Source organism: Anastrepha ludens, chromosome 2, assembly GCF_028408465.1.
Source record: "Anastrepha ludens isolate Willacy chromosome 2, idAnaLude1.1, whole genome shotgun sequence".
Taxonomy (NCBI): Eukaryota; Metazoa; Arthropoda; class Insecta; order Diptera; family Tephritidae; genus Anastrepha; species Anastrepha ludens.
The window spans coordinates 31,328,113-31,355,542 of NC_071498.1; the positions used below are offsets into that span (position 1 = coordinate 31,328,113).

The following is a 27,430-nucleotide window of genomic DNA, read 5'->3' on the forward strand; positions in this document are numbered from 1 at the left end:
TAAATAAAAAATAAATGCCTACAGTTTAGACTGTTTGCTTTTGTTTGCAAGTGAAAATCAAAAACGAAAACTACTATTTTACATAAAATAAAGCATTTTTAGTTGCACAATTCGGCCCCAAGCACCCAAAAACTTTTTATTATACTTTAGATTCGATATTGTTTATAAGTGATACAAAAATTATAAAACTTGCAATTATTAATAAAAAAAAAATATATTAAAAAAAAACGAGAATAATGCAGATTTAACTATGTGACTAGTTATGAATGCTTTCGTCTATATACGAGTATAGGGGCCTCCAATAAGCGCGTGCCGTCTTCAATCAATTTGAACGATTCTTGAGCGCTCTGGAACGCAGGATGATTTTTTAAACTTGGCTACTACTAAACGTCAAAAAACGTTGTCAGAGTAATAAAAAATAAATAAATAAAACATAAAAAAAAAATAAATAAAACATAAAAAAATAAAAAAATATAAAAAAAAAACAAATAATAAATAAAAAATAATAATAAATAATAAATTATAAAAATTAGAAATTAATCATAAAAAAATAAAAAATAAAAAGTAAAAATAAATAAAAAATAACAATAAATAAAAATTTTCAATAAATATATTAAAAAATAAAAGTAAATAAAAAAAAAATAAATAAAAAAAAATAAATAAAAAATAAAAGTAAGAAATAATTAAATAATAAAAAAATTTTCAATATATAAAAAAAAATTAAAAATAAAATTTTTAAATAAATAAAAAATTGAAATCAAGAAATAATAAATAAAAATAAATAAAAAATAAGAATAAATAAAGAATAAAAATGAATAAAAGATAAAAATCAAGAAATAATAAATAAAAATTAAAAATATATGAAAAATAAAAAGATAAAAAAATAAAAATAAATAAAAAATTTATGAAATTAAAAAAATAAATAAATAAAATAAATAAAAAATAATAATAAATAAATAATAAAAATAAAAGAAAAAAAATAAATGAAAAAAAAATTAAAAATAAATAAAAAATGGAAATCAACAAATAATAAATAAAAATAAACAAAAAATAAAAAGATAAAAAATAAGAATAAATAAAGAATAAAAATAAATAAAAGATGAAAATCAAGAAATAATAAATAAAAATATATAAAAAATAAAACGATAAAAAATAAAAATAAATAAAAAATAAAAAAAAATATATATAAAAAATTAAAAAAATAAATAAATAAAAAATAAGAATAAATAAAAAATAAAAATAAAAGAAAAAAAAATAAATAAAAAATAAAAATTAATAAAAAATGAAAATAAATAAAATATAAAAGTAAATAAATAAAAAATATATATATAAAAAAAAAAAATGAACGCCATTACATACAGTTCATAGATTGCGTCCGCGCTTATTGTGAAAACCCTTCTACATACATGTAAATGCACCTTTATGTTAGACGAAATCTAATTATTTTTTACCTAATTTAGCTTAAGTTTATTGAAATTTTATTCCTGACAATTGTAACCAAAAATCTGTAACTGTATGCGTATTTTCAAGTTTATAATAAAGTTTTAATTAGTATAAAAATAAAAACCCTTTTTTTATTATCACGAATTTTTATTTTTATTACTTATTTTATCTCAAAAAAACAATAAACAATTGATTTGCACAAACACACGTGCAGTTTCTGTTTATGTGTGTAATTAGTGTTGAGTTGCTGAGTGCCTGCACAGCGATTTATGTAATGTAACAAATATTCGTAGTCAAACAAATACTTAAGCAACTAAAATTAGTTAACAAATAAAAAAAAATTAAATAACAAACATTCTTAAAGAGATAATATTAAATTAATAAGAATAATTTGGACAATTTTTTGCGCGCATAGCATACTTATATATTTGGATGTATGTGTATACAAGGTGGCGCAAAATTAATCATCCGATTTTTTTAATAACTTTTTCACTGAATACAACAAAGAGAGAGAGAAAGAGACAGCGGCATTAATCGGGATTACCGGCGCAGTTAATTCTGATTAAATTTGTAGTGTGAGAGCCGGTTGTTATGCGGATTAGTGAACAGCTGGATGGTTTTGTCAGTAAAACATAGACCGCAGGCAACAAATACAGTTATTAGCTGCCCTGATATTATTTTATTAAAAAAAATCTTAAAATGCAATTTCTCAAACTGCTCCGAAATATCAAAACAATTAATGTCCAGTCTTTCTTGTTCTTCTCTTTCATTAGTTTGATTACTTTTCACTCGCAATAGATATTAACTGTCTCTGCAGTCTTTTAGTTCACGAGTGTCAAATATGCTTGACGTGCGACGCCCTTTGCACAAACTATAACTTTTCCGATAGGATGATTATTTTTGCGCCACCTTGTTTGAGTGTTTAACTGTAAACATTTGGTAAAACAGTTTAAAGCGACTTTGTCATTTTACGATTCACCATTAAATTACCGGATTTATTACTGTACAATATTTTAATTATTAATTATTTAGAGCTGTAGCTTGAGCCTTGGTACATGGTCTTGCCATAAATTCTGTGACGAATTTTACAATGCTTACAGCGAGAACAAATTCGCAGAAAAGAGTTCCGTTATTTTTGATTTTTTACTCATAAATTATACTCAGTTTCGTGGCAAATATCGCTTGTTAACCCTGGAGTGGGGAGCTGAGGAAAATCGCATTGCAGTGATTGCATTACAAAAACCTGGTAAAAGTGCAAGTGAGATTTACGAATTGCTGAAAAAACTTAATATATCGAGAATGTTTGTTTATCGCACCACCAATCATTCACTTTTCCCAAACGTCTGAAGTGACAGTCAAAAAAATAAGTGGTAGTCCGCGCGTGGTTTAAACCAGTGCAGCCATACACTGGTTCGGGAAAGAATTCGCAGAAATCCTTTATAAATCAGAAAATTATGTCCAGGGAAATGAATGTATCGATCAGATACATATCAAGACTAATTAGAGATGATCGCCACATGAAAGCCCTCCGTCGCTCAAGAAAATTAGACTCTGCAGATTCAAGTAGCTTCTTTAGGGGCACGCGGACAATGACCATGAAAATATTTTTTTCACAGATGAGAAATTTTTCATTGTTGAGGAAGTTTTTAATAAGCAAAACGACAAAATCTATGCTAAAACTTCTAAAGACGCAAAAGATGTTGTTCCAAGAGCTCCTCAGCGTGGCCACCATTCAGCCTCCGTAATGGTTTGGTGTGGAGCGTCTTGTAAAGGCGTTACATTTCTAAATTTCTGCGAAAAACGGGTTAAGACCGGGGTAAAAGTATACCACGAGAATGTCTTAGAAGGTGTGGTGAAGCAGTTGAGCAGTACTCTCTTCAATGGAGAGCTTGGGATCTTTCAGCAAGATTCCGCTCCAGCCCATAAGGCAAAAACCGCCCAGCAATGACTAAGAAACAATATTCCTGGGTTCATAGACGTAGGAAATTGGCCGTCTGGAGGTTCAGATCTGAATCCATTGGGCTACAGTTTTTGGTCAGAATTGGAGAACATGGTTGGTCGAAGACCTCACAGAAATTTGGAGAGTCTCAAACAATCTTTGGTTCGAGCAGCGACGCCAATATCCATGGAAACCGTGCGTGCTGCAATGGCTGAATGGCCCGGCCTAATCGTTTGAAGGATTGTGTGTAAAAAGCAAATGGTGACAATTTCGAATTAAAATTAAAAATTGTTTTTTTTTTATACTTATATAATTAAATAAAACTAACATCATTAAAAAATGTATTACAATTTCATAGCTATTTATAAGGGACTTAGCTTGTAACAGAACTTATGGCAGAAGCAAGTATTTCAGAAAAATTTTAACTTCAACAAAAAATGTTTTTCTTTTGATTAACTTTTTTTATGATGGCTCAGAATTAATTGCTGTAAACGCAAAAAATGTTTAAGGGGGGAGCCTGCTTTAGAGGCTTCAAAAAATCGATTTTTTCGTGGATTTTTTTTTGGGAAGGAAAGAAATATTCGATTGAAACGAAACTTTCAGGTTTTATTGTTATATATTTCAACAGTCTTCTCACATTTTTTCATTAAGCATACAAGCATTTTGCGGAGGCGCCTCGAGTGTGCATGTGTCGTGCGGCGGGAAAGATGTAGGTCGAAATTTTCATCAGAAACCAAAAACCCAAAAAAAAAATTTATTTTAGTATAGTATAGCTTCTAGTTAAACCAAGAAAATTAAACAAAAAGTGAGAAATTCAACAATTTTTTATTTTTTTTGGAAAAACAAATTCACTTTAGATTTAAAAAGTGGGTCAATCATAACTTTCTTAAGGTTTTTTAGGTTCAACTAGAAGAGAATTTAATTCCGAATACAATCAATGTTATCTCGTTTCGATAGGACGTTTAACTTTTTCCCTATCTTTCCCGCCAATTAGTAAAAATCGTAAAAATAAAAAATCGAGAAATCGCACTTCGAGCGATCCGGCCGCTTGTATACCTGCTCGACGCTTGCTCACAATTTCTTCTGTAACTCCGAAAATATTTTGAATTTGCTTCTGAAATTTTAGGAACACATTCTTGGATAGTTTGGGAAGATATTTATGCAAAAAAAAAAAAATCGATTTTCGAAGCCTCTAAAGCAGGCTCCCACCCCCCTTAAGCAAAATTAGTTGTCTCACAACAACAACAAAAAATATGCGTGCATAAGTATGTGTAAGTATGTGCGCTTGTACATAAAATAATTCACAAAAAAAGAAATACTGTGCGTTTAAAATTTTTTTTTCGATATAGAAACATTTGATTAGTGATATACACTCATAGCCAAAAGTATTTACGCAAAGTATTTACAATGTTTACTAGAAAGCGTTTGTTTGTTGTTGTTAAACAAAAATGTTGTTGCTGTTGAGCTAGTCAGAGTCTGTAAAGACACCAACGGTATGCTTCACATTAATGCAAGCACTTGAACTCATGCGATTTATTTCAACTTTGTGCACATACTTTTGTCCATGGCTGTACGTATGTACACATAAGCATAAAAAAATTCGAAATCATATTAAATTACAGTTAAATAAAAAATACACAATAATTTTGACAAACAAATAATTTTGAATAAAAAATACTAAACGACCATTCGCTAAATTACCTTTGGCTTGCCTACTGGGCGCTACATTTGGTCACTCTTCATTCGTTTTTTAATACATATTCGCAATATATGTATGTATTTCTCTTAATAATGTTTTGTCTTAATATTTTTTTTAAACTAAATTTTAGATATTTAAGTAGTTATGTTTTCGCTAGCTATTTTATGCGCCACTTTAATTTTTAGAAAAAAGTGTGTCTTGGCTTTTATTCGATGTTAGGCTGCTGCTGGTGTCTTTCACTTCTTCTACTGCGGATCGGAGTGCTTCATTTCGTGTTTCACGCAATGCCGGAAAGCATCCCAGCCTTCACCCTTGGAGCTGGACTGTAAGGAAAGAAAGCAAATTTAAATCAGTTTTTTGGAACTTAAAGTGTTTTAGGAAAAATACGAAATGAAAAAGTTTCTACAGCTATTCCAACAGTACTTCGGAAACTGTTTCAAATTAACTTCAAATATACTTCACAATAATCAAATGTATGAAACTTCAGCATCTGTTAGATATATTCCAGAAAGGGTCAAATGTGCTTCAGAGAGCTTAAAATTTACTACAACAGATATTTAATGCATGTTTTTAAATACAGTCTAACCCTCCGTTAGGCATCCCGGTCTGGCCAGACTTTTTCGACTTTGGACGTGAATTTAATATATTTCTATTATACAGGGTGGGCCAAATAAGACCTACTAATGTTAAGCACAAACAACTTTTTTAATTTTTGACATATGGAACCCTACAGTACAACACAACGCGTTAAAATTATCGAGTTTTTCTATTCTTGTCAACGATCAATTGTTTTAACGCATCGTAAGTATGGGCATATGTCGGATGAAGCGCATTTCCATTTAAAGGTTTTGTGAACAAACAAAACTGTAGATTATGGGGCTCTGAGAATCCAAGGGCAACACACCAACATCAGTTGCACCCATCTAAATGTACTGTTTGGTGCGGTGTTATGGCCACTAGAGTTATAGGTCCATATTTCTTCGAAAATGAGGATGAAATGCCGAAATCGGTTTCAGGAGCTTCTTACAGAACATTGATTGAAAACTTTTTGCGGCCAATGGCGGAGCAGTATCCTAATTTGTGGTTTCAACAAGATGGAGCAACTGCGCATACTGATAGGCAAACTATGGACCTGCTGCGTAGTAGTAGTAGGTCTTATTTGGCCCACCCTGTAGTTAACTACTTGAGCTTCCAGTTAGCTTCCTAAAATTTAATTATCTATCGATTTAAGGATATAACCTTTTAAAAAAGATCCTCGAACAGGACGAAAAAAGGTCAGACCCGGATGTCCAACCGAAGGTTTTAAAAATGGTGTCCAACGGAGGGTTAAAATATTCTGAAGTGCTTGTAATACTTTTTGAAATATATCTCACGACTTTGAAAGTACATTCGACACTTTTTGCAGTTCCAAAGTATAATTGACTCTATTCAAATATTTTATTTTCATGATTTCTGTAGATCTATTTATAAGGATTTTTTTGTTTTTTTTTTCCTGTGTCTCTACACGCTCATTGCGTTTCGAGTAGTTTATTAGGGGTGTTAGGCTGGGCTAAGTGAGTTGGTTGCCCATGCAAAGGCGCACCTGAACGACGAATATACAAATTGTCGTCGCTTTTGATGCTAATGCGAGAGTAAAAGAGAGAAAGATAGGAAAGAAAGGATAGGGGGCGAGTTATGTTTTGGGGATTAGGGAGAAGAAGAACGAACGATGACCATGGCGGAAAGTTTTTAATAGTGTGTCCAATATTAAACCGGCTCTGAACGAATTTCACAGCATCGACTGGCTGACGTCACTTGGAATGTGTTTCACAAAATTTAGCTTATGTTAGTGATATACGAATGCCATGGCATGAACATTGGCAGTGTTGATTTTTTTCGTAAATCATTAACACAAGCTAAATTTTGTTAAACATATCCTAAGAGTAACGTGGCGTCCAAAGTTCCCCTTACAATTTTGTTTTTCGCCATGAAATGGAAAATTGAAATTTGAAAAGGTCGATCCAAGGAGCACCAGTAGATTTGGAGCTCCTAAAACCCTCAGGCTAAAAAGCCCATTGCATTTAAAGCTCTGGAAAGGGGGTAGATAGTCAAGGAGGGAAGGAGAAAAGTATCAGAGAAAGAGATAAGAAAGAATAGAGACAGAGATGGAGATAGTTAGTCCTGTGAGAATTTTCCAGATTCTTTGGCAAATCTGTAAATATCCTACAGTTTTAGAGAACGAATATTACTCACTCTCATGACATCGGAACCCAAAACTCGTAGCCGTTTTTCACCATAATTATTGGCCAAACCTGGTATCCCTATCATCCTCGGACTACTTACGGCTGTATTAACCAACCACTTCATAAGGGTGTAGCCATTCGTAAATAAATACTATGTGGCGCAAATTAATCATCTAATTTTGTTTTTGAATAACTTTCCTACTAAAAACATTGATTTTGAGTGATGAACATTTTTATTTGGACCTCTACACGCTGCTTGTCTGTTTGTATACCGCAGCTGTTTAGTTCACAAGTGTCAAATATGATTGCCGTACGTCGCCATTTGCAAAAATTATAAATCTTCCAATAGGGTGTTTAATTTTGCGCCACCTTGTAAATATATTAAATAGGTACCATATTTCTCATCCTCAACTAGAATATTTCTGGCTCCACGTTTCTTTTGTGTTTCTTCCTTACTTACTGGGTCCGGCACTCCAAGTGTAACCAACTTCAGACCGCTCGCGTAGCTGATGCACTAAATGATAGACCAGACAGTTTACAAACGCGAAAAAAGAAAATCAGTAATGGATTTCAAACATAATAGTGTGATTGCATTATATTTGGCGGGAAAATCAGAACCAGTGATTGTTCGTGAGCTCGAGCACCTTAAAGTAAATAAAGTTTTTGTTTATCGCACCATTACTCGTTACAATGATACTGGTAGCATCGCGAAACGACCACCTCCATGGTCATCAAAAGACTGCAACGACATATGAAATGGCTCAAAAAGTGAAGAAACGACTTGAGTGAAATCCCTGACGAAGTGCCAATCAAATGACGAAAGAAATTAAAATATCTGACCGTAACATCCGCCGCATACTGAAAAATGATCTCAAAGTCAAGTCATACAGGATCCAAAAGGCGCATGATCTCACGCCAAAGCAGCAACAAGTCAGACTTGAGAGAGCGAAGGAGTTGCTTCACGGGCCGAAAGCGTTAAATTTCTGAACATTGTGATTTCAGACGAGAAAATTTTTCCAATTGAACAATTCGTAAACTTCCAAAACGCTAGGATTTATTTGACCGACCGTTCATACGAGAATTTGAGTCATCGATTAGCCACCAAGAGGCAGCACCCGCCACAGGCAAAGGATTGGGTCGCTGTAACCGCAGATGGGCACTCTCTAATCGTTTTCATTGAGGCTGGCTCAAGGTGAATGCGAAAGTATTCTGGAGGTTGCTTTGAAGACGTAGGCAGACAAACATTTTAGTGGCAGACCATGGACGTTTCAACAGGACTCGGCAGCGTCTCACAAAGCTCGAGTGAACCAAGAATGACTAAAGAACAACGTTCCGAACTTCATAGCGTCCACACAATGGCTCTCAAATTCCCCAGATGCGAGTCCAAAGGGGGGCTGAAAAAAGCCATTGTCCGCGAGTGGGCCAAAATACATGCAAGTCACTTTCGAGCAGCTTGTGACTCGTTTCTGGACCGTCTCAAGGACATAGTCAAGGCAAAAGGTCATATCGAGCAAAAGTAAATTGATTCTTAATTTTGTATTATTTTCACACATTTTTTACTTTGAATTGAATAAGAGTAATTTTTCAAACTAAATTTATCGATTTTTTTAATTGGTTACACTTTGAGTGCCGGACCCTGTATTGAGCGGTATTGGGCAGTTGTTAAAACGAAGCTGAAAAGTACTAAGGAAGCTGCAAAAAATATCCAGGATCTCAGCTTAAAGTGGACCAGGATCTCAAAGCAGGGCAATAACTTCACTGCCGAAGAGTTGATGAAGGACAAACGAAAAGAGATGCGGCAGAAGTATGAAAAAAGTGATGTCAAAAAATGTATCACATGAAAAAAATGTATGTAAAATTTGTTAAGTTGTAACAAAATAAAAAAAATTCCAACTAGCCCACTTGTTCTTGTTGCTTACAAGTTTCATGTTATGTTCGGCGCAGTCAGCTCAGCTTACCTTAAAAATGCAACTAAGTTTTTCAAGAATTGCATGCAATTGTGTTGTGATTTAATGATTAATTTGGAAGAAGTAAAGAGAAAATATTTAAAGTCAACTTGTGAAAATACGCAAAAACCAAAACAAAAAAAACGAAGTGTGAAAATGAACAAAAACATAAAAAGCTAATAAAACAAACATAAATATTTTGCAAGTAAAAGATTTTGTTTTTATTTGTATTAGTAAGCAAGAAAGTGACAATGAATAAACAAAATGTATATAAAAATGTATATAATGCGATTAATTAAAATATTTGTATGGCAGTTAATGAAATCAGCACAGAATAGTGTTTTTGGTTTTTTTGTTATTACCAGTTAAACCCAAGCATGAATGAACTTACAGATTTATTCTGTGTGACGAACGTGTGACTGATGTAGGCGTGGTTGACAAAGAGCTGAGAGCAGAGTTAGCTCACTAGTCTTTGCATTCGACAACAACTACCAACGCAGGATGAAATGTTTTGTCACACAGAATAAGGCTGTTAGATTCTTTTAAATAGCAAATAAGATTAAAAAGTTTAGGTGTTATGAAACACTTATAGTTGGTTATTAATTATATAGATGGAAAAATGGATTTGAATGAGTAAAAATATATGAGTTTTTTGCGCTTTCAATTGGCTAATTCGTTCGAGCGATGTAGTGGTATTGTGTGGGGGTTTAAAAGAAAAGCGCCAGGCTGAGTGTTCAATTTGAAACTTGACTTTCAGAAAAAGATACAAATTAGTCATAGAGAAAGATATTCAATTCTAATGCTGATTTCACGAATTTTCACTTAAATGTAAAAGGGATAAAATTAGATAAACAACGAAATTGGAATAAACATGGGATGCAAATTTTTAACCTAATAAGATATTTATAAAAACTCTTCGAGCGTAACAAAATAAATTCAAATGAGCTATTAAAATAATTTGGCAATTTTTTTTTCGAGCTCACAAAATGCTAATACGTAAATTAAATATATGAAGGCTTTTAAAACAGTTTCAATCATATTAATTTTCTCATAAAAAATGGGTAACATAAAAATATTTGTAAAAAAACAAAATTAAGCATAAATATATTTTCGAAAATAAAGTCAAAATTATAAGCTTAATCATACTGAGCTCAAATGCATAGATTTTCTAACTCCCTCATGGCCTTTGACTTTGACAAAAAAGAAAAAACAGAAAAAACATCATCAGTACAAACAGAATGAATCGGCCTCTTGGAAACGATCTAAGCGGCAACAGGCGCGTTGACGCCATAACGCAAACATGGGATTTTCTGCCTCGACGTACTCATCGTTCTTGGCATTGTACTCAAGTACTTGACGTCGACTTACTTTGAAGCCACGATGCACACGATCCTTCATGATCGCAATGAATTCCCTGTACGAAAGCATACCGTCACCATTGTCATCGAAAATGGCGAAAACAGTGTCGATCAGATGCTTGCTGAGCTTAAAGCCGGTGCAGATTTTCACAGCGCGCGAGAATTCACCTGCAAGAAAGTGAATATTTAAATTTATTTTTCTACAAAAACTAAGAAAACAAATAAAATTAAAAAATATTAAATACAAAACAATTAAAAAAAAACAAAAAAAAAAAAAAAAAAAATAAAAAATAATTAAAATAAAATAAAAAAAAAAAAAATTTTAAAATAACAAAAATATTCAAATCAATTAAGTTCAAACATACTCTGCGAGATGGCACGATCAGCCAGTGTATACATGCGCATAGCGATTGCGAAGTCCTCCAGATTGTTGAGAAAACGGCAAAAGTCACGAAACTCGTCAAATGTTATGCCACGCGCCTCCTTAACGCGATCCATTAAACGGTCCAAATAGGCATCATACTCCTCCGTGTTCAAATAGGTGTAGCGTAACAAAATTTTGGCAAAATCATTTTCGGTGATCGCAACATTGCCCTTCGAGAATTCATTGAACTCCAACTCGAGCACTTCCGTTTGCAGATTGTCCATGAACTTGTAAAATCCATCGTAATTGAGATCCTGATTGCCCTTCTTGCCAAACAAATGTATTTGTAAAGTGGTATCGATGCGGTGTTTGCGTTGCAGACCCTCGTCGTCATCAATGTAGTCGTCCTGTGGAAATAAATACACGCATAAGTATGTGTAAGTAATGGCATGAGTGGGCGTGAGCTGTTTCGAAGGAAGAGTGGTGGTGAGTTCTTAAAGTGGATTCTCATGCAAATAAAAACGAATTTCAGTTTAGTATAATTGGTTGGTAAGTTTGTTGCTCTTTTGCAAATATCAAAGCTATACTGCACAGGAAATCCTCCTGGGCAGGATATCCTCTTGTGTAGCAGTTCCAAAAGAAAAATATAGCGACGAAGCACACAAAATACATACCGCTTGAGAAGTGTTTCCAAATTTATTAGAAAACTTTTCAGACTGTTTTTGAAATTTTTGGGATTAATAATTTGTTTATGTTTTTATAAAAATATAGTTCATACTACAACAAAATCTATATAACTCAAATTTTCAAATTTTGTATAAAATTAAAAAAAAATTCAACATATTTTCATTGGAATTATACAAATTTTAATCAGAATTTTTAGAGAAATTTCCAGTATGCAATTTTATAGCCCAAAAAAGTGCAAGTTACAAGAGGCTCAAAAATTGTGCTGATTTTTGACAATTTTATTCCTTGACGGTGTTGCGCATTTTCTCCATAAAACGAATGCGAGATATTATATTTTTTTCTTTTATGAGGAAAATGAATGGCAAATGAAAACCAATTTTTTTTTTATTTTGTGCAAAGTTTTACATTTTAAGTTATATGGTTTTTGCTGTAGTATTTATTATTATTTTTTAATCAAAATTCATACTCAGAAATTTTCTAAAAGAAAAAAATAAAGTTTAGAAAAATTCTGATTAAAATCTGAAATTTTGATAATTTTTTTTTAAACAAAATTCATACTCAAACATTTTGTGAAGGAAAAAAATAAAGTTTAGAAAAATGTTGATTAAAAAGTTTGAAATTTTCATAAATTTGAATTTTTTTAATCAAAATGCATACTTAGAGTTTTTCTAACAGAAACAAATAAATTTTTAGATAAATTCTGATTAAAAAGTTTGAAACTTTGAATAAACTTTGTTTTTTAATGATATTCAGAAATTTTGACGAAAATTTAATTTTTTTTAATTCTATGCAAAATTTTAAATTTTAAATTATATGATTTTTGCTGTAGTATGTAGTATATTTTTAAATCAAAATTCATTCTCAGAAATTTTCGAAACAAAATTAAGTTTTAGAAAATTTTTGTCTAAAAAGTTTGAAATTTTGATAAATTTTTTGTTTTTTGTTTTTTTTTTAATCAAAATTCATACTCAGAAATTTTCTAAAAAAAAATAAAATTTGAGAAAAATTCTTATTATCATAAAAAGGTTGAAATTTTGATACATTTTTTTGTTTTAATCAAAATGCATATTCAGAAACAAAAGAAACAAATACAAATGATTAAAAAGTTTGAAATTTTGATGAAAATTAATTTTTTTTACAAAGTTTTAAATTTTAAATTATATGGTTTTTGCTGTAGAATGAAAACTTTTAATACATATTTTTTTGTTTTAAATCAAAATTAATAATCAGAGTAATTCTGATTAAAAAGTTAGAAGTTTTGATGGAAATACAATTTTTTTTGAATTTTGTGCAAAGTTTTAAATTTTAAGTTATATGGTTTTTGCTATAGTAGGAAAATATGGTGGCGCCAAATTAACCCTCCAATTGTTCTTGAATAACTTGTTACTAAATGAAAAAAAAAAAAAATGATTTTGTGTAATGAAATGTAGGGGTATAACCTAGCGCTCCGTTGCTTGTCTGTTTGTATGCAGCAGCTGTCAAGTTCACAAGGGTAAAATATGATTATGAACGACGCCATTTGCAAAAATTATAATATCTTTCGATAGAGTGATTATTTTTGGGCCACCTTGTATAAATAATACTGTCATTTTGTTTCCTGGTTCATTAATAGCTGGAGCAAGCCACATGTCAACGGAAACTGGAAATTTTTACAATTCGCGGCACCTCGTTATGATAAATCTTCTTGTTACAAAAGGAAATACAATGAAAGATTTTTTTTAAGAAATGTTATCGGTTCTTGAGAATGCTGCTCCTTTATATGCTGTGGTAAAAAATAGGCTCAGCTAATTCACTAAGGCGGCCCAGTGCAGTGGTGACCGAAAAAATGTTCTAAAAGCCGAAAATTAATACTGACCGATAGAATAATTGAATTTCGCAGATAACAGAAAAACTACGGATTAGCTAAGAACTCAATCCGTCCTTAGCTTAAATAAATAAAATTAGTGCACGTTGGAAATCGCGAATGTTAACATGCGATTTGAGTTGTGTCAAGAATTATTTGCTGCATTGTGAAAGTTGGTGAAGCCTGGATTTGTCAGCATGAGCCACTACACAGACTGTAGTGGATAAAAAAAGGGGGCATACATGGCTTTCATTTTCCGGGATACCGAAGGAATTTGGTTAAATAATTTCTTGTCTAAATAAATACAACGACGAACGGTCAAATTTGTGCTAGTTTACTGGTTCAGCACGCGAGATAGTCGTAGAGGAAAAACGAGACCGGAGTGCTGTCTCTGGAAGAGAAATCGCCTGTTCACACCGCTCGGGTTGTGAGGGTCGCCTTAGAAGATATCAGATACCACTCGTCCTACTGCTCATTGCTATCGCTGACTTTTTCCTTTTTAAAATAAAAAAAGGTGCTACGTGGAGATTTTCGGACGATAGTGAGATGAAGGCCATAGAAACCCATAATTTGAACAGAAATCTAAAATATAAATCAAAAATTGTTTTCACGATAAGAAAAGTGTATTTCACCTCAGAGGGATTGCTTTGAAAAACACAATATTTGAATCATTTTTTTCATTCATTAAGTATCTTAGGTCGCGAACTTATCACATCTACACATATCATATATATGTATACAAGGTGGCGCAAAATTAATCACCTTATCGGAAGATTTATAATTTTCGCAAATGCTCTCGTCAATCATATTGGACACCTGTGGATCAGACTGTTGCAGTATACAAATAGTCAAGTAAAGGGTCAAATTAAAATTTTTCTAACAAAAAAAAAAAAAAAATAAAAAAATTGGATGAGTAATTTTGCGCCATCTATTGTATGCTATGTAACATAAAATTTGCAAAAAAAATGTTTCGGTCATTTCATTAATGTTGTTGTTTTGTTTGAAAAAGCTCTACGCCTCTATAAAAACCCGTTATGTAACATATTTCACCCCAAATGAGATTTTCTATTTACAGGTCTGTTCTGCAACTAAAATTTTGTTACCGGCAAATAAAAACTACCAATTTTCCATTCCATTCGTATTCAGAGCATTTTGTTTTAGCCATCTTAGTTGATAACTAAGACCAAATATTTGGTAATGAAAGAAAAATACAAACGTATATTTTATAAATTAAAAATATTCATCCTATACGTGAACTAAAAGACGTATTCCAGCGCCAGTGGCAAGTTTTAACCAGGCAGTGACCAGAGTGAAGATGACTCCTGATTGAGGTCGCAATATTGGCAAATAAATGAAATCAATAAATAAAAGAAATCATTAAATTTGTTACTTTATTGTTAATCCGGCCCTGAGCTTACGAAACAAAAATATGCAACAACTGCATTTTGGCTATTTATGCATGGACAAATCTTTTCACCACACCCTCTGGCGTGTGCTCACGCCGTTGACAGCGTTGTTATCAGTGCGCAAGGTGTTGAGGTTACAAGTGGTGAAAATTATCATGGTAAAAGAAAGACCGTTAATCGGCTCTCATCGAACTTGAAGGAATCAGCTGATTCGTTGATGTGACCAGGGTCATGACAACGGTTTGTTTATGAAGACATCGATATTGGGCTGGTGACATATGAAAAACTCGACACAGTGTGCAGCTATTTTGCTGCATTGCCGTCTGAAAAACGACTGGTTGGACGAGTGTGTGAATACGTGTGAAATGAGCGGGCAGAGTTTTGCTGCTGAGCACCCCTTGACATGGCAACCGAAGTTACCCGCCCACCATAGTTGAAGGCCGAACCTGGTAATCTATCTTCCTTGAAAAATTATCGGTAATACAATTTGCCGGTTACAAAACTTCAGATAATATGTAGCAAAGAACGTATAAAGGCAAAGGTAGGCAATTTTACCACACAAAAATGTTAGTTAGGCCCATTCTTGTTTTCGATTCGTCACTTCACTGCTCGCTTAATGGAAAATATGTATGTGAAAGCAACGACTTTAAGCGAGATTTTTCGTAGTTGCTTAGCTCGTAAGCAACTTGTTAAATTAGCAAACTAAGGGCGATTTCCGCGGCCTTTGGCTAATATTGCCTTTAGCCGGAGGTTAGTTATCCGAATGATAGTTTGAAATGACAATTTTATTTGAACCAATTACTGGCTGGGTGAGGTGGGGTTTGCCCGATCATTGTGAATAGTTTGGAAAACCCTTGGTTGATACAAATTATATTAGCTTTATTTGGAAAGTCTTTCAGGAGTATTGAACACTGTATGAATTATGCGACTAGCACTGGCCACATTTATTCCATAGGATTAGGTATAATAATCAAAAAATGTCTGATTTTATCCATATAGTAGGTGGATTCGCGCCAAATTTTGCATTCTTAAAAAAAAGAAATTTTTATAAACTTGCAAAACAATTTCAAATATTTATTATTTTTATTTATTTATATTTTTATAATTTATTTTTATTATTTGTTTTTATTTATTTATTTATGTTTTTATTATTGATTTATATTTTTATTATTGTATTTATTTATATTTTTATTATTTATTATTTATTCAGGAAACCGGTAACTTAAACATTAGTGTTCCATTTTCATATTTCCTGTGTGTAAAGTTAGCGTCAAAAGAAAGTGCACACCATAACTTGACAAGTTTTGACTATTTATCTATTTCCTTTTTAATTTCTACCACTTTAATACTATTGTACAACAAATACTATACATTCTGCCAACAAAAAAAATATCGGGAATTGTTCATTTAAAAAGCGCGCGTTACACATTCACACACGTGTGCTCTGCGATTTTCACTATGGATAAAAATATCGAACAAAGAATTTATCTTAAATTTTGTGTTTCGAACGGGATATCGTTGGAAATGTTGTAGAAAGCTTATGGCGAGTATGCTTTATCAAAAACATGGGTCTACGAGTGGTATAAGGCTTACGCAGAGGACCGAGAAGTCGTAGAAGATTTGCCCCGATCTGGCAGCAAAACGTCGACAAACTCAAGGAAATGGTGCTGAAAAACCATCATTTAAGTTTGAGGGAGGTAACTCGTGACCTTGGCGTCTCCCCGACTCGTGGCTGCTCGACTCGTTCTAAGAGAGTTGAATTTCTTTCAAAAAATTCATCGGAAGAAGGTGGCTGAAGACATGCTTGAGCAAGTGAATTCGGACCCAACGCTTATTCAGCGCATCATAACAGGTGATGAGACGTGGGTATATGAGTTTGACATGCAAACCAGTCAACAGGCGACTGAATAGAGCTATCCACATGAGCCGAAACCCAAAAAACCTCGTCAAAGTCGGTCAAAAGTGAAGTCACGCTACTCGTTTTCCTTGATTATCATGGTGTTGTGCGTTCGAAATTTATTCTCAATGGTTCTACGGTAAACAAAGAATATTATTTGGAAGTCATGCGACGTTTGAGAGAGAATGTGTGTAGGAAACGGCCCAATTTGAGGAAAGGAAACTTATGGGTCGTGCACAATGATAACGCAGCGTCTCACAAGGCTCATATTGTGAACAAGCTTTAGACCATAAACTCGACACATATCATCGAAAAACCACCGTATTCAGTCCCCTGTGGCTTTTTCCTTTTCTCAAAACTTAAATTGCCACTCCGCGGACGCCGCTTTGAGGCGAAAGAGGCTATTAAGGAGAATTCGTTGAAGGAGCTGAAGAAGACCTCTTCAAACGTGTTTGGACTAATCGTTGGCATTGTATGGCTTCGAATGGAGCTTATTTTGAAGGCGTCAAAATAGATTTTGATGATTAAACAATTATTTTGCGTTGTATTGAACAATTCCCAGTACTTTTTTGACAGAATGTATAAAGTAAAGTTTCTAATTTTGTACAAAATTTGTAAGAATTCCACAAATCTTCATCGAAATTTCAAACTTTCTACTCAGAGTTTCTGAAATAATTTCAAGTAGAGTAGAATGGGGTAAGATAGGTATGGGGGCACAATAGGTAGGTGGGGTTTTCGTCGCACTGTTTTTGCAGAGGTCACTCGTCTTATGTGAATTGAATACGTGGTGGGGAACAACGTTCGCGACTGTCATTTCGGCCGTCACCATTGATTAGTTATCCTAGTTCTGGCGTCGTTTAGTTTTTTGTGAGCTTTTCTCCGACATAGCATTTTTTTTATTCTACGGTGCAGTGCATTTAATGTATGTAAATATTTGTCAGGTGAGTTTTATTTTACGTAGAAAATAATGCTGAACACGAATAATGTGTTAGTTTTTTGATATTTTGATATATTTGAAAAAAATATCGACACTAACATAAAACATGTGCTTGGGGGCACTATAGGTCACCCGTCTGGGGGCATTATAGGTCACTACTTTTAATTGAAAAAAATAAATTTTAAATGTTTTTGCAGCAACATGGTGCGTAATTATGTGCGAAAAACGCCGAAACAAAGTGAAGAGGACGTAAAAAACGCAATCGCGGCAGTCCGAGATGGCGCTAGTGTTCGATCAGCCTCTAAACAATTTACAATTCCGTTCGAAACATTACGTGCTTGCGTGATGAATTAAAGAAAAATTCCTAACTTTTATAACATGTGCAGTGTTCATACTCTATAAATAAAAGTTAAAACGTTAATTTCCAAGCCATGTACATTGTTCTTTTCCCCTCACATATTGTGACCTATCGTGCCCCCCGATTTTGAAAATATCGAAAAAAAAGTACCTTTGTCTTGTTGAATGCAGCTTCCAAAATATTTAGCCAAACATAAGTCAGTATAACAAAAATGTTAGCAGATAAATAACCTTTCAAAATCTGGCTTATTTTTCAAAATCAATACAAAAACACCGTAGCAAGAGCTCTCCAAAAAAAAATGACCTATGTTACCCCATTCTACTCTATGCAATTTTTGTAGCTCATTAAATTTTGTGCGAGTAAAGTGCAAGTTTCAAGTGGGTCAAAAATTACACTGATTTTTGAGAATTTTTTTTGGTCGTGGTCTTGTACCTTTTCTCTATTTAACGCCTACTCTATATTCTTTTTATATGGAAGGAAACACCCAACACCGTCAGCAGAAAAAACTGGCAAAAATCAATCTTTTTTTGAACCACTTGAAATTTACACTTTATTTTACCAAAATTCAATGATCTAAAAAACGGCATACTAGAAGTTTTTCTAAAAATTCTACTTAAAAATTTGAAACGTTGTTGTTTTTACAAAGTTTGAAACTTTGCTTTATATGATTTTTGTTGTAGTATGAACTGTACTTTTATAAAAAATTATTAAAATTAAAAAGGAAATAAATAAATTGTCAAAACTTGACAATGGTTTATATTTTCTTTCGACGCTGTCTGCAAATCTTTGTTTAATTTATTTATTTACTTGGTGAGCGCAAGAGTTTTTTGCCTACTATTTGCTTTGTTAACCATTAACGAAATAATTCAGTGCTGCCAAATACATACATAAGTGGCTGACGAATCGAATGATAATTTTTGTGTGGTGCCTGCAGCCTCTTGCCCTTACACAATACGCTCCTTGTGTGCAGAATAGACTTGTCAACGACTTAAAAATACTATACCTGTGTGCGCTTTATTGGTTCCTCTCTCGTTTGCTTTTTCTCTCGATCGCCATTTGAACTTCGTTTACCCTTCCAAGTTCCACTAAAAATTCGCTCCATCTAGCGTAAGCGTGTTAGTGACGACACATAGACAAGCAAATTTCATGCAATCAATGAAACGGTTTGGTTAAAATTTCATAACAGTAAAAATTAAGTTAATGCAATACAAAAACAACAAAAATTTAATTAACCAATTAAAGTAAAGAATCAAAAACAAAAAAAAAGAAAATTTGCTTAAAATTGAAGTAAAACAAAAATTAATACAAAAACCAACGAAAATCGTAAAAGAAGCGAGGTGTTTGTCCACTTTGTGTTTTCTAGCAATTTCTGCATATATTTACTTACTCTAAAGTGTCTTGGGGTGTAGCAGTTTTGGCTTTTGAAGCGCTAGAGATAAGCGGGACTATTTGGTACAAAAAGCTATAGGTCGCGGAAATATTATAGACTTTTTATTATTTACAAACCCTACCATTTGTTTTTGTAGTGTGGCCAAAAAGATAAAGGAAACAGAAGCGTATTTGAACTCAACAAGAATTTTTAAAAGAAAATAATGAACAAAACAGGGAACAGAAAAAATTAATCCTTTCTTACATTTTTCTTTTTCTGTTTGAGTGGCTGTTTCTTGGTGGTTTTCGGTGGTTGTTGCCTATCTGCTGCAGGTTCTGTAGTCCAAATTAAACTTAACAACTAAATCGATTCGACGATATTAACGAGAGTTGATATAAATAAATGATATAATTAAAATAATAATTAACGAAGCAGAAATTTAGGTAACCTATCATTTTGCCGCTCAAAAGTTTCCTTGCGCTGGCTATCGAAAATTAAAAAAATTACGAATTACGCACTTTATTAAAATTATTCCTTTTTTAAGCTAATACTAAGATGCTACGATATGACCTGTTTTTTTTTGTTGCTTTGAGTTTAAAAGGCGGAAATAGAATGCTTACAAGTTTGCGTGTTTCTTCATCGATTTTGGACTGCTTGAAAGTCCCACCCAAAATTCTTAAAATCTAAATAAAGCAAAAGAGAAGTTATATAAAACGTAACAATTAAATGATTTCATTAAAAATATATAAAAAAAAAAATTATTAAAAGTTAAAAAATAAAAGGAAACAAATGATAATTAATTAAATAAAATATATGTGAGAGAGATTATTTAAAAAAGTTGCATGTATGGACACACACGGGTTCAAAAAAATAAGAGCCCGCCGAGTTACGTAGTTTTTATAATTTTTTTTATGTTTTTAGAAAAGTATAAAAGCATAGTCTTAGCACGCTGATTTATGTTATAACGGCGCAATGCCTAAGCCAAGTCTGCCTTGCCCAGAGGGTGGTCGTACAGGCAGATGACTTCTGCAGAAGCTGCTTAGATGAGGAAGAGGAAGAAACGGTCTCGCATCTTTTGTGCCATTGTCCTGCTATACCCAGACGTAGATTCTCCACTTTAGGGAGATAATTTTTTAAATTTTAGTTGGAAGATTTCAATATTATGAAAATCGGAGATCTTCTAAAATTTTTGAAAAGTTCACACTGATTTTAAGAGAGTTCAGCACAAGTTCCCCACACGGCATCACAATGGGCTATGAGCCTAAGTGTGTTCCACAGTAAACAACTACAACCTAACCTAATCTATGGAAATGCATATAGCCAAAAACCATATAACTCAAAGCGCCGAATTTTGCACAAAATTCACGAAAATTCAACAACTTAAAAACAAACCAAATCGGGACCGTTCCTCTCAGTTACGGCCGATACATTGGCTGTACTGAGGCATTGGGCTGCCAGTTGTGGCTTCAGAGTCAACTCTGACAAAATGAAGCCGGTATTATTTATCGGAAATTACAAACCTCCACATGGAAATTAGGTATCTAGGAGTGACTCTAAACTTGGGAGCTACACATTGAAAATCGGCTAAAGAAAGTCAGTATAGCCTATTCCTGCAAATCTATGTTCGGTAAGAAATGAGGAATCAAGCCGCAGGTCGTGCTTTGGATGTACAACGTAGGGGTTATGCCAATTTCAACGTATGGATGCCTGGTTTGGTGAGAAGCTCTACCGAAGGGCTATAGTATCACTAAACTGGGGAGCATGCAAAGGACTGCATGCATTGGCATTACCGGAGCACGTAGAACTTGCCCCAGTGCTGCTCTGAATGCCGATTTGCATTTACTTCTCATCGATTTTTACGTTATTTTCGTCGCTGCTCAAAGTGCATCCAGGTTTAAGAAGGTTGGCCTCTGGAGGCAATCTGTCAAAGCATTTCTGGGTAGTTAACACCGTATTTTTCCGAACTTCGGACATATCTCTCTATCTACAAACTAGAGTTTGAGGGTCGTGTCAGGGAAATCTTTCCAAGTGGGCAGGATTGGATCGAGTGGAAAATCTGCACCAAAGCTGGTATCTCTGTTTTCACTGACGGCTCCAAGATGGAAGCGGGAGTCGGAGCAGGGGTTTTATCAGGCAATTTATCTGCTTCCTTTAAACTGCCGAATACTGCTAGTGTTTTTCGGCAGAAGTCTCTGTGATCCTGCAGGACTGCAAAATGCTTAGGCAATTTATCTGTTTCCTTTAAACTGCCGAAAAGTACTAGTGTTTTTCAGGCAGAAGCCTCTGTGATCCTGCAGGATTGCAAAATGCTTAGGGTATGTGGAAGTGAGGGAGATATATTAAAATTTCTTTCCGACAGTCAAGCCGCTATCAAAGCTCTGACGACGCTATGGTGCGGATTCAAACTAGCCAACTCCTGTAAGGAGAAGATCAAATCTCGTGGGTGTGCAAGTAACATTTCCTTGATCTGGGTTCCTGGGAAATGAAATGAGCTCGCCAGGAAGGGAACTGAATTGGTCTCAGATATCTCCTACCCGGTCATCGGCATCTTCCTGACTTTTGTTAAAGAGGAATTGCAAAAATTATTTCTCTGAAAGATGAAGCTCCATTTTCTCTAAGTGCTATTTCGAAAATCCTTTGTACAATAGACGGAGGACTCAAAAAGTCTTGGGCACTCCACGTTACTCAATTTCCAAATTCGTAGCTGTGCTTACAATCGGCTCTCAAAATCGGCTTGCACAAGCTGTGGGGACCTTTCAGAGAAGGAGGCCGTTGAGCACTTTCTCTGTAAATGTCCGGGTTTGGCAGCTAGACGACTAAGGTCACTGGATGCTCCTTTCTTTGACAGCCTGGGGCAATGCGAAACATAAATCCCATCAATCTTCTCCATTTCATCCAAAGCTCTGGTTGGCTGTAGATATCGGCCTGTTTTAGGTCTCATAGTAGCATTAAAACGGCGCTTTAGTGCTACTTGGAGAGTGCCAGAGTGGTACTTCAACCATTTTACCTACCTACCTTTCAACCTTTAGGTCACATGTGCAGAAGTTTTTTATATGGAGAAAATGCTCAACACCTTAGCGAATTTTTTTGGAAATTTTGATGACAACTTTTTAAATTCGTTAAATTTTTGAGGATTTTGTACAACATTTATAACTTTAGTTATATGATTTTTGTTGTAGAAAACTCTATACTTTTATAAAAACATAAAAAAAAAAAAACAAAAAGTAAAACTTATTAATTCGTCGCGCTCCTATTTTTTTGTACACAGGTGTAGGTAATTAATAAAAACTATAACATACATATCTACACATGTGAATTTTTTGTTAAATTGTTTTTGAAGTCAAATTTTATATTTGAGTAACATTCGCATTTCTTCATACCAGTTCCATTCGCCATGCGTGTAGAAATCAGGCATTCATTTCGTTAATTAAGAGGATATTATTTTTTACGAACCACAGACACACAGTATAACAATGACGCTAAGTTTAACCAATAAAAAATTAGAAAGCGAATTAAAGAGAGGAACAGAGGTCGATTGCTACTCGAGTGATTTGCATTTAAGAAAGTTAACGAATATCAAATTATTGCAGCATCTTCCAAATATGTCCCATAGTCGTAGCATGAGACGACTATGCAATTTTAAGTTGTGACAAAGGCAAATACACTTTTACGATTGAATAAAGCTAGGAAAATGGGAGCTGTTTAGCTAAGGGAGAGTGTGCGAGCCGAGGATGGTGTCATCTAAGCTTCTGGGTGAGCTCGTTTACGGGTTTGAGCTTGATAGCTTGTAAGGTTTGTTAGCGCACGCAAGTACAGAGCGACCAAACACCTTCTGATAAATTTATTGAGGATACTTGGAAAGAGTCGCTCTTTTTAGGAAGAGAGAGAGAGAGACGACTCGCTCACTTGGCTGCAGATTAGGTGAAAAGCTGCAAATCGACCCCAATGGAATTTATTTGTATCGGCAATTTGCGCCCCCCAGCCGACGAGGTTGTAAATAATAATAATAATACAATTTTTAGAGTTTCTCAAATACAAATACAATAAAGTAGCTTCAAAATCTTAGAGAGGAGTTAAAAAACACTTAGGCGGGAATTGCAAAAAACGAATCTCTTTTAGAATACAAGATTGACCAGATTGAAGTGGAAAAATGAGCATAACTTTGCCATGGCGAAATTGTAGATAACCAAGAAAATAATGTCAATTTAGTTTAGTACACAAAAATGAAAAGTTAGGCTAGGTTAATGTAAAGGAAGAAAATGAAAAAATGTATATGTAAAAAAAAAAAAAAAAAAAAAATTTAAATGTAAAGTTGCACACAACTATTACATCGGCTCAACAGCTGATTATTAATTGTCAAATGTCACTGAGAGCCGAGTAGCGATACCGCGCATGCGCTACTTTCTGTATTCTCTCAACTGTGATACAACAACACATTTTCTCCATCATTCAATGAATTTCAGACATCTGCACAAATTATGAAATCTCTACAAACGTTCCCTGACTTTACTTACCACTAGAAATTCGTCCTTCTCAACACGATGATTGCCATCAGTATCGAACATATTAAATGCAATGCGGAAACCGGAAATGGGTTCTATGGGAAATGGAAAAGTGTTAATAATTTCCAAAAATATGTACACAATTTTTTTTCCAACTCACTTGTTAAAACGGATAAGAGGAAGAGATATTCTGTGTAGGAGACAATGCCTAAAATTATAGAAAAAATAATAATTGGTTAAAAATGTTGACTATTTGTAAATAACATTTAAATAATATTATTCAGAAGCAATTCATACATCAAGACATGAGCGGAAGAATGTAGCCAATGAACTGCTTTGTCACAGAATTGGAAGCGGAAGTTGATAATTAATTGAAATTTAATAGAAATTAGCGTAATTTTTTGTGACTTTGAGTCTAAATTAGGGTCCAGCATGCGACTTACGGCACACATCAGTATCAGGAAGGACTCTGTACATATATAACAATGTGATGCTTTTGATATTGTAACTCATTTGAAATTACTAATATACTTGCATTTCAAATTTAGTAAAAAAAATTTCAAAAAAAAAGGGAAAAACCAAGGTCTTTCTCCGACGGACACCTTCTCTGTTACTGTCCCGCGTAGTGTGCCTTTGATACTTTGGCTCATCGTGTCTAAATGATACTGATGACCTTAGGGATGCAAGTGTCAGCCAGATCAATGGGTTTGCACTTAAAAGAAAATAGTTTAACGAGGAGTAGCGGAGAAACTGTTACCGTGGTATTGCAATGTACCAACAACGGTTTAGGTAGCTTGGCATAGAAACCGACTTCCACTTCTATCTACCTACCTTCCTACCATTCAGGATACTTAAAACAAGATTTAGATGACATAAAAATAATAAATAATTATATGTGGATGTATTCAACCCAACATTTGCTGTTTCGAATATGACAGCATTGAAGATAAAATAGTAATAAAATAGAAATAATGCAAATTTTGAAGAAAACAATATATCAACTGAAACTCAGCGCTTTGCAAGAGCATTAGATTAAATGTTATCAATTTGCCGTAGTAGTTCACGCCTAAAAACTTTATTGAAAAAAGACTCAATTACAAAAGGCTGTGCTGCCAAACTAATGATGAAAAACAAAGCGAAAAGAAAGGATTATAAATTGAATCAGATTTCTATCAGGATCATCCCTTTGTTGTTGTGTGCAAAATGTTTATCCGGATCTCGATCATTGACCGTTGATGATATTGGTAAGTGGAAAATTATGCCTTCCGAATGTTTCAATAAAAAGTAACTTAGACGCTGAATTTATACCCAATTTTAAGATCCGAAACTGTGTTTGTATATTCAATAGTGAAAAAGGTAACTATAGGGTGGGCCATGAGAAAATTTGCTTTTTGAATCGGCTATAAAAACAAAGGAATCAATATTTTTTCAAACTTTTTTTTTTTATTTTAAAGATTGAACATTGCCATTTATGAATAAAAAATAATATCGTTCGAATGACTGCCACAACTGGCTTTACAGTAGGCCATTCGATCAACCCAATTTTTAAGCACATTTTCGATTGTTTGGGCTCCAATTTCATGAATGACAACTTCGATTTCGTGTTTTAAAGCATCAATCGTCTGTGGATGGTTCGCATAGCATTTGTACTCAACGACTCCCCACAAAAAATAGTCCAACGAGCTTAAATCACAGCTCCGAGGCGGCCAATTGATATTGGAATTTCGGCTGATTACTCGGTTTTCAAAAACGGTAGCCAAAAATTCGAGTGTAACTTTGGCAGTGTGACAAGTTGCACCGTCCTGTTAAAACCAAATGTCGTCCATGTCATCTTCTTCAATTTTTGGAAACAACTCGTTGAGCATGTCACGGTAACGCTCGCCATTTACTGTAACCGCGGCTACTCGCGCAGTTTCGAAAAAAAATGGCCTGATGATGCCGCCAGACCAAAAACCGCACCAAACAGTGATGTGGATGTTGTGGAACAGTTGTGGATGCATTTACTTCTCTACAGTAACGTGTGGATTTTCTGAGCCCCAAATCCGACAATTTTGCTTATTGACGTAGCCACCGATGTGAAAATCAGAAAAGAAGAAGAAGACTCACCACTTTGGAAATAGGGTTTCAATATTTCCCAATTTTGTTCAAGCGTATAGCGCCCCATTTCGTAAATGTCAAACCTTTAAGTAAATTATGAACACATTTGACATGTCATTTGTGTTACCATTCTCAAAAAAATAGGTGGTTCAAAAAGCAAACGCTATATACTTTTTCATTAGCGGATCCTTTAGCGCATATCAACATGATCCTAAGTTAAAACAAATCTAAAGAGTGGTGTTATCCTGGTTCTTCGGCTCCGAAACGAGTTGGGATCCAGAAATCAGCCAAGAAGGTGCTAGCATCAGCGTTTTTGGATGAGAAAGGTATATTGTTTGTGGAGTAATTGTTAACTGGTAAAACAATAAATTCTGAATATAATGAATATATTAACCTTTAATGAATATTGTAACCTTTTAAATCAGCTGAAGTACTACAGAACAAATGCGAAGAAAGCGCCTAATTAAATTATTTCTAAAGAATCAGTCGGTGAACTTTAATTGGTAGTTTCAGGTTACTTTTAATTTTATGGATTGTATCAAACATATCCGTATGTAAAAAAACTTTAGTGTAATTCTAGAATATCAACTTCTGCAAAGTCTTTGATTTTATATGCAACTTTCGCGAATATTTAAACAATATTACCTGCTAACTAATTCTGTATTAAGAGGTCCCATCCTATTAGGTAGTATTTCTGACTAAGACAAAATCTGCTTCAAATCGGGATTTTTTATAGTAAAAATGCTCCCGCAAGTCAATCGTCGTTAAGACTTATTATCCAGAGGTTATGTGACTGAGCTTAAGATGAAACTAATTTAGATTCATAGAGTTTATGAAATCTCGGCTACACTATAACGACAGACGGTGGAGCAGACGAAGATGTCGACTGCAGGCTAAACAAGACAAGGGTGGCGTTTGGACGAATGCATACGCAAATCTCCAGGTGCTCCAAATTACGAATATTCAGCTCTGTGTGAAGTCAAGCTAAACATGACACCATCACACAGAGGCTACAATCTTTCGTCAACAAATGCCTCCGCATCATCTGTAGAATATTCTGGCCGAACACCATTAGCAACGACGCGTTGTGGAGTTCAACGAATGAGGAACCTATCCTATGGTAAATCAAACGCAAAAAGTGGCGATGGATAGGTCACACGTTTAGAAAACCACCAGATCGCATCTCGAGAATGACACTGGACTGGAACCCGCAAGGGAGCAGATGTCGAGGTCGGCCAAAGATTACTTGGCGAAGGCCGATGTTGCGCGAATTAGCAGATGCCGGCGCAAAAACAACAGCCCAGAACCGTGTACGACGGAAGAGTCTTGTCGAAGCCCTATGCTCCCGAGCGGAGTGAACAAG

At 34.1% G+C, this 27,430-nt stretch overlaps 1 protein-coding gene across 6 annotated transcripts in view; it reads right to left on the reverse strand.

The window, feature by feature from the left end:
* Positions 1-3,288: 3,288 nt before the first annotated feature.
* Positions 3,289-27,430, reverse strand: part of LOC128867783 (calcium uptake protein 3, mitochondrial) — a 38,229-nt gene continuing 14,087 nt past the window's right edge. Inside the window, exons 4-10 of one of the 6 annotated variants that reach the window (XM_054109304.1) lie at positions 24,131-24,178; positions 23,983-24,065; positions 20,089-20,151; positions 19,103-19,201; positions 10,973-11,378; positions 10,618-10,775; positions 3,289-5,404 (exon numbers count right to left, since the gene is read on the reverse strand). In XM_054109304.1, the coding sequence (XP_053965279.1) occupies positions 5,327-5,404; positions 10,618-10,775; positions 10,973-11,378; positions 19,103-19,201; positions 20,089-20,151; positions 23,983-24,065; positions 24,131-24,178 (935 nt within the window). In that variant the 3' untranslated portion in view covers positions 3,289-5,326. Of the gene's footprint in view, positions 5,405-9,444; positions 10,776-10,972; positions 11,379-19,102; positions 19,202-19,732; positions 19,829-20,088; positions 20,152-23,982; positions 24,066-24,130; positions 24,179-27,430 lie in introns of those variants that run through there. The other 5 variants (XM_054109289.1, XM_054109279.1, XM_054109295.1 and 2 more) reach the window with 5 other exon arrangements.